General features: G+C 36.6%; 1 protein-coding gene across 5 annotated transcripts in view; it reads right to left on the bottom strand.

The window, feature by feature from the left end:
- CCDC171 (coiled-coil domain containing 171) overlaps positions 1 to 12,728 on the bottom strand; it is a 150,466-nt gene that overhangs the window by 41,655 nt on the left and 96,083 nt on the right. For all 5 annotated transcript variants that reach the window (XM_071580374.1, XM_071580377.1, XM_071580378.1 and 2 more), the window contains 2 exons: positions 12,651 to 12,705; positions 630 to 761 (listed from right to left, as the gene is read on the bottom strand). In XM_071580374.1, the coding sequence (XP_071436475.1) occupies positions 630 to 761; positions 12,651 to 12,705 (187 nt within the window). The remainder of the gene's footprint in view (positions 1 to 629; positions 762 to 12,650; positions 12,706 to 12,728) is intronic.

Raw genomic sequence — 12,728 nt, 5'->3', positions numbered from 1 at the left:
ATAAAGACTAAGGCAGAGTTTGTATAGAAGACATAACAAACTTTAAAAAATAAAGGGGCATTCCACAGGATCAATTTTCAGAACTGAAAATCTGTACCTTTTTGTTTGAGTTCTCTTTTCCTCCCCATTGTTTCCTACTAACAAAAATAGTATTTTGAAACATACAAGTCTACATGAACCTACATGAACAGTTTCTATATTAAGGTACTTCAAATAGCAGTTTCTTTTAAATTAAGAATGTTAAAAACCACTCTTCATTCTGAAACTGTAATATGAAAAAATCTGATACTGACCAAGTAGCAGCATAAAAATCTTGGGCTTTTTTTATTTGTCGTTTAAATTAAAGGGAGGAGGGGGGTTATAGAGTGATACTACTTTTCAAACATAACATTTGCATTTTTCCATGATAATATTCCTGTCAATTATTTAACACTACTACAGCAAAATTAAAAGTTCCAATTTCTCAAATACTGTATCCAACAGTATATATGGAAATTATTTCTCTTTCAACTGTTGACTGTAATAGTTTGAAGCTTTTTGTTCTCCACACATTCAGAGCAGCCTAGCTTCTTGTTCTATCTCAGTTGACAAAAATGAAAACAAGAATCAGGATTATTTTAGACTCTAACCTGAAATGCTGCAGCCTCTGGCCTGCCCTTCAGCCCTTCTTCTGAAAAGGTCTCCAGATGCAGTTTGGGTAGCTCCAGGGTGAAGTCATTCGTGGCTGCTGCTGCACATGGCAGCGAGGCCTGATCTCTGACCTAAAGGGAAAAAAACAGCATCAATGGTAATTCCCCTTCAGACACATTAACTGGGATGAACTGGGTCCCCTTGAGCCCACTGAGTGGACTTGCATTGATCGCTGGACCTGAAATCCATGAATAAATTTAGGACTAATTGATTTTTCGTTGCAAATAAATCTCTAATTCAGTGTGCTGGGAGAGAATGTTAAGAAGAAAAAGCATCTTCCCCTGATCTGAAATGAGAAGAGACACCAAGGGCTGACTAGTCCAGCTGGCATATACATTTCGCAGATACGTCCCCTGTAAAAACCTTGTAAAAAAAATTAGTAATTGTACTTCTAAAACAAACATAAGCCATGAAATTAAAAAGTTCATGTGATCTCATCAACAAGAAGCAGTCATGTGAGTTCTGTGAACTCTAGGAAGGTTGTATCAGTCCTCCAGAATAAGGTTCATTTAGTAGTAATTCAGTTAAAAGCCAGAATAAAATGAATAATCCACAAACAAAGCAAAATTAACTAACTTGTAACTTTCCAATTAACAAGTTTAAAAAAAAAAAAAGAAAGAAATGCTACTAGATCTCTTATTGCAGACTCACTGTAAGGAATAACGCAGTAAGTGGCATTAATCGACTTTTGCAGGGTGTCTGGCCGTGCCAGTGTGGCGCGGGCGATGCCAGCGCGGCTCCGCTCGCAGCGCACAGGGATGCTCGGCCGCTCCCGAGCGCGGGCAGCGCGCGCCCGGTGTCGCACTGCCACCTGCCGGCCGCGCGCCGCCGCCGCTCTGTCCCCTCCCGCCGCCCGCACCCACCGGCCGCTCCCAAACTGCTCCCCCGCGTCCCAGAGTGTCCCGAGCCCGCCAGCACGGGTGGGACATTGTACGTATTTAACCCGTAACTTCCACAGGCACAGCACTTCCGTTCGTATAGCACATGATGCCACGCACCCATTTTTTCATTCTGTTTAATACAAAAAAATTGCCATGCTCGCCTCCAGGACATCCCAATAGTCAGAGTAGATTCTATTACAGATGGAGAGACACACATACAAATATATGTTAGTACAAATAAATAGATTAAATCCATTCATTTGGCACAGACTGCACTGCTGAGTAGCAATATCGAGTACTGTAAAAATAATTTACTGTCTTTAACTAAACAATACACAGAGTGATACTGAAACATATACTGAATATATAATGAATATATACTAAATACATATAAGTCAATAGATACACCATTTGCTAAACACTATTTTAATATATTTCACTTTTTCTTAAAGGCTCCCTTGCCCACAAGAGCACACCAAACAAATTAAAACCTAGGTCTATTAATTTTAAATCCCAGATTACTTTTCTGCAACCACTTACAAAATTAGATTTTTGTAAAATGTTGATTATGACTGAAAATGTTTCAAAAACAGCAGAACCTTTGAAATGTACTGATTGAAAGAAGAATGTATAAATCTACTGACACAAAGAAGAAAAGATTTTATGTTATTCGTTCCTCTGTTCTGTGAAAATAAGGAGCCCTACATTTCCCAAGTTGACCTAAAGAATTCCTGTCAATACCTGTGGCTGCCAAACATATGCACTATGATGCAATTTTTATAACAGGAAAGGTCCTCTACACATTTTTTTGCACATATAGTGCACTAGGTTCAGGATATACAGTCCTATGGAACAAATATACTCTCTAGGGTGTTCTGTCAGCATGTGCAATTCTGGTCAGATGTTAACCTTGCTGAATATAACAAAATGCAATGCTTTAAATACACACACACACACACACACACACACACACACACACACACACACACACAATTTACATTTTTATAGCTTATATATACACCAACTTTTCAGTGTCTTTGCTGCCAGTATGCACACAGATAAAAGAAAACATTAATGTGGATTAAGGTACTAAGAATTTATCAACATCAAACCACCAGTGTTTTGCCTTCTACCCTTCTGAACCATAGTCAATAGATCTAAATATTTTACTGCACCCTGGCCAATTCATTGTTTGATGTTTAAAAACTCAAACAGAATCAAAGAAAATTTATTAAATTTCAGCCCCCAAATGAGATACTATTAGCTTTGAAAGTCAAGTTTAACTGCGATATTGATGATTCTCTTTTTACTGTGACAAAATTCACAGGGGAAATCCCTATGTCAAAGTACAAAAGCAGATTGCTAATACTAGGGGGAAAAAAACAATGTATAAGCAATGTAGGTATAATACATACACAATACAGACAGCAGAAGTCCTTTTAACCCTATTAGTTTCAAACTCTCAATCTCAGTATTGGGGCCTGACACTCACTGAACATTAAAATATGAAAAAAATTTAAAATTACTGCATTTGTTTGAACATTTGCCATTAATACAATTGCAGTAGAAAAGTACATATTAACTTCTTAAAGAGTATAGTATTTCATATGAAGATCACAACTAAAAAAAATGCAAACCAAACATTTCGTATTTGTAGATACTTAGATTGTAGAGTAAATAGCATTATCAATATGCATACTGAGAAACAGAAAATTAAGGCAGACTTTTCCTTTGAAAAATACTCACAAGGGTGCAGTAAAAATTGTAAGAACAAAAGACTGGCTGTATACTGTACAAATACCATTACACTGTTTCACTAGAAATGAAAACTGTCTTCAAGCTGGCTACTTTTTCAAGGCCTGTTCAAGGCCTGGAAAGCCATAATGGCCATGCCTGCATGGAATCATTCTGGATAGACTTTATCTGTATGAAATCTTAGTTAAAAACTAATTTAATAACTTCTGTCTATTGGATTTTTGAGATCCAGGAACATAATGATAGGAGCTGGGAAACTGGGTTTTTTTCTCATATTCTAATGAAGTAAGCACAATACTCACATACAAGCTTAAAATAGAGAACCATGAAACAAAGGTCAATCTGGTAATTTTGTTTTTTAAAAAAGAGGGGGATTTTTCTGGAAGCTTGATGGTCAGGAAAACCATTAAAGCATTAAGCTTTAAAATGCAACTTTCAGAGTTTTTTTTTATTCAACATTTTTTTTCCTTCAAATAAAATCTTAAGCAAGACTATTCTGTCTTAGAGATCTCTGTAGGCTAGAGACCTAATGTTATCATCTAAAAAACCTAATCAGTTAATCAGGGTTGTTGCAATGATTAAAAATGTCTAAAACCAGTTCCACTTCCTTATACTCTAAAATTAATATAGAGAAAAAATATGTAAATGCATATTTACCCAGTGCTAGTAAAGATATTGGCTATTTCTGATTTTGGTAAATGTAATTTTAGTTCAGAATGTGAAAAGTTGCAAGAGTGATTTTAGACAAAGCATACTTAAGTACTGTGACAGCATGCCACTAAGTATGATCATTAGATTTTTCAGTTTAGCCATATATATAAATACTGTTTGAAAACAGGCAAAATCACAAACGGATCCACACAACTCTACTACAATACTCATAACATTTTAATACCAAGTAGCATAGTGACTTATGACAGTGTTTAACTTTTTAATTAATTAAGAGAGCAACAAAGAAGACAAAACTATAGCCACTCAATTTAAAATCAATAAAGTATTCATTAATTCAGATCAAAGCTGAAGCTGAATAATAAACTGAAGTTATGTTATTGACCAAACCAAAGGGTAGAATTTGATGGGCTAATTTTGCATGTCCAAAAATGAACTTAAAAATTTTCTGCTGATCCAACATAACAATAGGCTTGTCCACAGTTCACTTCTGTGCTCACTTCGGTTTTCCACCGCACAATTTGAGCTGGTATGTCCAGCTATGCCAACAGAGACATAGTACCAAATGCTAGAAAGTTGCAAATGGTATTAGAATATGCCCAGGCCTTCCTAATGCCTTTGCCCAGTTGCTATCTGACTGGTACAACACACCTGAGATTCTAGTTTCTATTTTGTGCCTAATTCAATGGTTTATTATGATGAAAATAAGATTATGTATGAATATAAATTTCACTATGTAAGCTATATAGGAGAATCTTTTATAAGTTCGAAGTTCGTCACTTCTATTTAATAAAAATACTACCTAGACAGCAAAAAACTTTGGGCTTATTTATTATTTTGTCATTTCCCACTACTTTTTAAATATCATATTGTCTGCAATTTGAACAGCAGAACAAGAACTAAAATGATGCAGTGATGTGGTGATAAGTGAGTGGCAAACCCTGATTTAATCTATTTGACTTGAGATGGCTATATTGGTGATATAAGAGAACCTACAAATACACAAATCATTCTAAAAGAGTAAAACCAAAATGGTTTCTACCACACTGCTATGTGTTCTGCAGATAATGGATAAAAATAATATAATTGACAAAAATGGCTTTAAAACTTTTTAAAATAGAAGAAAGCAACTTGAATGCAAAACACATCTCAGTCTTAACCAGTCTTGTAAGTATGTGGCTGATTTAGCCATGTAATGTCCATACCTTCAGGGCAGCATCTACAATGGAGGCCATGTTACACAAGTCAAGATATGCACATCCACTGAACATGGTTCTTTGCCTTCTTTAACAAGAAGCATTTTAGCAGAAGAAAGTTATATAATAAATCATTTGAATGGGCAAGTCTGTTATAGTGGTAAAACTGACCATGGAATTAAGGAGAAAAATAAAAAATTACATACATAGGTGGAGAGAATTAAACCTTCATGAACACTTCCTAATTTTTCATGTTTAGTTATGAATTGTTGATGTTTTCTTACTCTATACCAGAAAATACAAATTAATATACAGGAATGAAATTGCAGCAACAATAGTACTGAATAGTGTTGATAACAGTAGTTCTTCAAGGGGTTGAAAAGGGTATATATATGTATACTATGGGCTCTCTGGAAAACAGTGATCATATCTGAAATGTTAGCCCATTAAGGGAATACAGAACCCAAAAGATTTGCTGAGGGATTTGGTACACATAATGTCCAAAGAAGTACAAACCATGGCACCCTGTCAGATCAAAGAGTTAGCCTGTTAATATTAGTTGCTCATAAACACCAGAGTTTGAGTCTGCTCTGAAACTAAGGAAATGACTGTAAAAAGTGTATATTCCTTTACTGAATGAGGGCCTACCTAATCCCAGACACAATGTTTTGCATCAGTCTGGCTTCTGTTGATAGTGGATGTTTTACACAGTATTTCAACATACCTTGCTGTAGGTAGCCATACATTAATGTAATTAGGTACACCAAATATTTTACTCAATTTAAAAACTACTGAAAATTTCTGTATCAGCATACAGATTTTGTGACTATCCTTTCTGATTACTGTCATTCATACCTGTACTTAATTACAAAATAAGCCATTTCACAGGAGGTTTCTAAAAGAACATTAATTACTGCATAACAGCATTTGTGTAAGAAAACATATCTCATAAAACTGATGTTTTGGGTGTGCTTCACTTCCCACCCAGCCGCCCCGATTAATCAAGATTATGAAAATTAATCTTCAAAGCACAGTACTCTCCCAGACTTGCCTATAAGCTTAATTCAAGCTTTCTCATATTACTACAGCCCCCCCTCATATTGCTACACATACACACACTACACGCTCTGTTGAATAAGATGTTAATTTGATCCAGTGGGTTTTTTTGCAAATGTTGACCACTGCACCTAAGCTTTACTGTAGTTGCAGGATGTGCGCTGTAATACATCCCCTATGAATGGATTTCAGTGACCTTGGACTGAAAATGAACCTGTCTGGAGAAAAGAACAGCTAATGTATTCAGTAAACCCACAGTTTTCCAAACAAGGATTTTTCCTTACTGAAGGCAAACTATACTAAAGTATTCAGCCTTCAAAAAAACACAAAACAAAGAAACAAACAAAACAACAATATCCAAACAAACAAGAACAAAACAAAAAAAAGAAGACAAATGTGCCCTGAAATTAGCTATTTAGATATGTCTAAAGTGAAAACAGTTAAGCACATGGATATGACATTCCGCAATGTCTTATCTTTACTATGTCAAGGTTTTTAAATCCCTCTTGAGCTGGAGTACCATTTTTAGCTTGGCTAGGTCAGAATGACACTGAACAATATGAGTGATGACACACTAGACAGCTATATGGACAGAGTTGTCATCAGCAAGCCAGCTGTGCTAACACCTGTATGTCCTGCACAACTGATCTTTAGGAACACAGATCAAGAAAGTCAGATTACTAGGAGGGGAAACAAAAGTCATTCATCAAACATTGAAATTGAGAGGTGCTAATTTGAGATGGAGGAGGAGAAAAAGTATCATTTTTACTGCATTTTTTTCTAATCCCAGAGAAATAATAGCTTACTTCCTACTATAAACTTCTTACAGGAGTTATTTAGAATTCAAACATTCTAATTGAATTTTCTTTGTGATTTTTTGCATATACACATACTCACTGTATCAATGGGCTAGTGATAGGGCCAATTTAAGACAACCCGGGACCACAGTGATGGATAGACCTTGAGCACACACACACAAGCAGGCTTCACTCTAAATGTCAATTTGTTTAAATGCACAGAAAAAACAGCTTTGGGAGTTCAATTAGGCTAGGGAAAAAAACTGAGATCTCTAAAACAAGAGCTTTTAAATAATTATTGAGATAACTAAATAATATGATGGATTACAGATTCCAGTTAACTGAGAGAAATGTGGCTGATCACTGCACCTACATGTATCAGGTCACATCAACTGAATTCCAACTGAGGCAGCCCACTAAGACTTATAAATGTTCTGTTTTTCCAGGGGCTGATCAATTTGTGGTCTTCTTGACGAAACCAACAATTATTGCCACTTACACTGAGCATTTTTATGGATGTAGTCACCTGCATATGGACTTAAATCTATTGAAAATTAATTCCTTGTAGGCCATAAAACAGCCATCCTAAAGAAATGCACTTGATTTCTATGGACCACATCAGAAGTAACAATCTAATGCTACAACCTTAGTAATTCTCAAGTATTCAATGGTCTCACACCATCTCCAACTGTCTCTTCATGCTGTATAAAAAAACCCAAAAACATCATTATGTCAGATAAAGAAACATAATTTTGTCTTTGTATTTTTTACAAGTATGTAATATGATAGATGAACAATGTTTGTAAATTTTTCAACTGATAGCTGAGGGGCCCAGATCCCATATACAGACAGTCCAGGGACATTTTGAAGAGAACAGGGGTGGCAGTGAGGCAATCCTTCCACAACAGTAGAAGGATTTCAAGGCATGATTGCTGACAGCTCTGCATGGAAGCTGTTCTGCTAGCTGGCATAGGAAACTTTCAATCAGCAGAAATGAAATGCACTACAGAAGTAGATAAAGATTAATTTTTCTGACCAAATGCCAAAAGGAACACACTGGATAGGTGCTTTGATCCCTGACCTGTCCCAAAATGTCAGAATGAGTAGGTTGCTAATGAGTATTGGTAAAAATGGTGAGGACACGGTATTTTATTAACCTGTTAAAATGGTCAATCCTAAGCAGCCAGGACAGGCTGAAAACACTGACAGACTATAAAGCTTGTCAAGATTTTAACAGTTAAGAGTATAAGGAGAAACAGAAACACTTTTCTGTCTCTGTGAAGGCTGACTCATGGGGATGACTTCCCATGGTGGTGTGTAACACCAGGCTGAGTGCAGAGAACCTGGATTTAGGCAGGCTGAAGAGGAGGCAGTTATACAAGGTGCAGGTGTCCCGGTGCTGGCAGCAAGGACTGCAGGGCAGTCTCTGTGAGAAGAGACTGGGGCTGCTGCTGGTGGGACAAAGCCAGTTCCAGCCACCTCTGATGGACCACAGCAGGGCATGGCTGAGCCCCACAGCCCTACTGGGGGCCCCTCTGTGAAAATGAATTTCAGACTGAGAAGAGCACACCATGCAGGGAGAGAAGGAGGGAACTAAAATACTGAACATCGAAGTAGTAGAAAAAGTGGGGAGGAAGTGCATGAGGCAGTGGATCAGGCGTTTTTCTGTAGCCTACAGAGAGGATGTGCGGGAGCACATGTCCACACCATATTCCATGAAGGATCCCACACCAGAGTAGGTGGATAGTTTCTGAAGGAACTGACGTCCATGGATAGCCCATGCTGGAGCAGGTATTCTTGAAGGGCTACAGCCCATGTGGAGAACCCACACTGGTGTAGATGAGCAATATAAGAATGAAGGAGATGCAGAAAGCAGTTGCTATGGATTGACTGCAACCCCCCTGCCTCAGAGGATGAGCACAGGAGTCACGAGTAAAGCTGAGTTCAAAAGACAGCATAATGCTTATTTTTCAATTGTGATTTCTAAGCCTTCACATAAATAAAATAAAATAAAATAATTTCTCTAAGTCAACTATTTTACCTATGACAGTAACTAGCATGCAATATCTCCATCTAGATCTCAAGACGTGCGCTTTCCCATCCTATCTTGTCCCCCTGTCCTATTTACGGGGAGTGAGAGAGTAACTGGGCAGGCACCTGGTTGCTGGAAGAGGCTAACACACCACAAGCATTCAAACTGAGAAGCAATACAAACGGAAAGCTGAAGATTTTAGCAGGGATAGTGTAAAATGATTTCTTCCTCTGATGGGATTACCATAACTAGTACATCATTAACTACGCATGTTAGAGAATCTAGTTATAGAAAATGAACAGATCTAATGTTTCTTACTCTGTTTATACAAATATGAATTCAGAAGTAAGGAGAAATTAATAATGCAATACAGTTCATCAGTTGGTATAACAAGGCTATATTTATAACAAAAATAATAATCTCAACTTTTTGAGAAGAAAGTGTTTCAAGAACGAAGTTATTTTTGATACCTAAAAAAAGAACTGCAGAAAGGCTCTAAAATAAGAAATTTACTTAAATGATTTCTCTTTTTATTAGAAGACTTTTTAAGGAAGCTTTTTATGTCTGAACATTAGGTAGATAGAATTTCCTCTCAGAACTTTTCAGTAAAAATTAATTTATGTCTGTTATCATTTTGTTATTACCTTTTGGTTATCTCCAGTATTTTGAGAATAAAACTGAGCAAAACCAAAATCCTCCTGAGGTCTTTGTTTGCCTTTGTGATGTTCTGTTTTGGTTTTTTAATTTGTTAAAACATTCACTTTGCATTTAGATATTTATCCATAATATTTGGATGGTATAAGACGAAGAAAGACCTGTTATTATAATGATATCAGGAACTCTTGTGCAAATAATTCAGCTCCAGAAGTAGGATAAATATAGCTAATGTGACAAGACCCAGGATAGATAAAAAATAACCTTCTAAAAAATGTCTTGTAATTTATGAAGAACATGGAACTAGCTGCTAAAAATATTCTCACTCTTAGCATACCCAGTGCTCAAATTCTCCAACATTCATGCTCCATAAATATTTGTGATGGTTCAAAAGGTAGCTCTGAAATGGTCTTGAAAGAATCATTTAGTGCACAAGAACGCCCAAGCACTTTTTGACATGATACCAGAATTTCCATCCAGTCACAGTGGGGGGCAGAATGTGGTGTAAATGATCCCTTGTTTAGAGCTCTATTAGAAGCATGCAGAGAGATTGTTTCTCTCAGCTCTGATTCTTCTTGCTTTGTTGCTGAATGTTACACCCAGGTATACCCAAAGGCAGATTGATCTAGTACCTATACTGCTGCCACGTAATTCTTGTAGGGATAGAGTAAGAAAATAACGACATCACTTTGATGGATCAGAGTATACTCTCTTATCCTGAGTCCAACTAAGATTACTAAAGTTGTCTGTAAAATCCCTCTAAGGTCTATAGGCAAAAATTTAGCATTATGCATTAATAACACAGATTTGGCAAGTGATGCCATGGAATTTCGAGGTTATTTGCTCATGAATACATCAATGTAAAAATACCACAATGTTCAGTTTCCAACTCCCATAAGTATAACTGCAGCTAATAGTAATACTTATTCAACTCCAGATGATTCTGAATGTTATCCATTTTATTTTGATTTCTTTTTTTTTGAAAAAAAAAAAAGGCAATTTCCAGAATTTTTAGCGGAGAAAAGATAGGTTTATGGTTCCTTTACTAGTATTTCATCCACTTCTGTCAGGTTCTAATTTTTCACTGTGTGAGAAACCCTTTAAGAACAACAATGTGAAGTTGATAGTTTACACACAAGCCATGTTCATTGATGCTAGGTAATTAGCTACCATTATGATCTAGGGTTTACATTTCAGATATTTCCCAAACAAAGATCAATATTTTCTCCCCTTTGTTCTTCTAGGAAAAATTATGTCAAATTATGAATGATTTACAATTTTTTTTTTGTTCCTGCTGACAGGAGCGTCCTGTTATTTTTAATTCTTATGGTTGCCTCATTCTTTAGCTTGACAAACCAGAAAGAATAAATTATTCTGCTACTCAATAGTATGTTATTCCAGCCTAACAATTATGTAAATCAAGAATTAAGAAGCAGATGTGGTAACTAAATTTTTCACAAAAAGATGGCTGTTGCTTGACCAAGTCACTGCATCTGGATAACCAGTATTAAGCATGTGACCTTACCTATAACCTTTCCTCAGAACACTTCAGTCCTTGTGCATATAATGGCATAGCTTTCAAAATAAAAATGCAGCCTTGCAATCCAGAACAATAAATTCTCAATGCCAAGGACTGCATTTGTTACTGCAAAATCACAGCACTTGCTGCATGACATATGTTTCAGGTTTTTTAAGAAGCCAGTATGAAAAAAGAGGGGACATAAAGCAAGACAGACTCTACCAGCACAGTTTGCTGCAGCTGAAGCACAGTTTTAGGTTCTGTCACCTTCTGTGAACATTAAAGGAGAGACTTGAAAAAGGTATCTGAAAATTAAATTAGCAACAGTTTTGGTGGACACAGAAACTAAAATAAGGAATAGATTCCCATGTTGCTGAGAATTCAAGACATAATAAGGGAAATTAATACTCCAAAGTAATAAAAACACTTATTTTGCTCTGTGTTGCTCTAGACTAAAAACAGTTATAAAAAAATTAACCTTTAGAGCTACAGTTAAAAACAGCCATTTATCCAAAAAAAATTAATATATACAGCTTTGTTGGACTTTCAAATAATATTAAACCAGGGCAAAATAGTGCAAGTAAGAGAGACTACTTAAGATTACTGTATGTATGACCAGACTTCACCAACAAAGATTTGGGAAGGGCTCCCTCCACGTGGGTGTGCCCTTCCAGCCTGCGCAGTGGATTTTTTAGGTAAGACACAGCGTGCACAGAACTGGCTCCACTGTTTAAGTCCTGAGGTCCATCTGCCACGGCTGAGCGAGCTTGGACAGTGACAATGAAGGCCTCGGGACTGTCACAGCACCCGGTACTAACCAGGGCTGACCCTGCTGAGCATCCGAGATCTGGCAGGATGAGATGGCAGGGAAGCATTGAACTGCCTGGGGACAGTCGCCACTGAGACTCGAACTCAGGTCCTTGTGATTCAGAGTACAGAGTGCTCTCCTTTACACCACAGGACCGCCCTACTTGAGATTATTACTCAATTAAAAAAATACTTTAAAATGGCATGAAAGTTTTTGACTCCAGGTTAAAACTTACTGTCTTTTCCTTATTTTTTAAGTTGTGTATCAAAGACTAAACTATCATGCACAAAGCTAAATGTTTTATGGCAACCATGTATGAGACCTCAGCAAATGACCTCTGACTTAACTCTACAGCAGTTGAATGTTCAGTACTCTTCACTTGGTAACTGGAAATTGTGTTCTTGGTGATTAAGGGAAGGATAGTGGATTTTGTAATAAGGTTTTTTAAGAAAAAGTTGAAAGTGGAAATAAAGTCTAAGGAAAGGAAGTTGCTTTACAACAATTTCTACTCCCCTACTTCCCTCAGAATAAACAGTTGTAAAACTCTGATTTGTTTGGAAATACAAATTAGAGGGATCACTTCAGGTTCTTACCTTATGAAGAGTGGCTTCCACAGCTTTCATATGACTAATGATCAATTCTTTGTCTCTATTAAGAAAAAAAACAAAATA

The sequence above is a fragment of the Pithys albifrons genome, chromosome Z (genome assembly GCF_047495875.1).
Source record: "Pithys albifrons albifrons isolate INPA30051 chromosome Z, PitAlb_v1, whole genome shotgun sequence".
Taxonomy (NCBI): Eukaryota; Metazoa; Chordata; class Aves; order Passeriformes; family Thamnophilidae; genus Pithys; species Pithys albifrons.
This window is presented reverse-complemented; position numbering and strand designations above follow the sequence as displayed.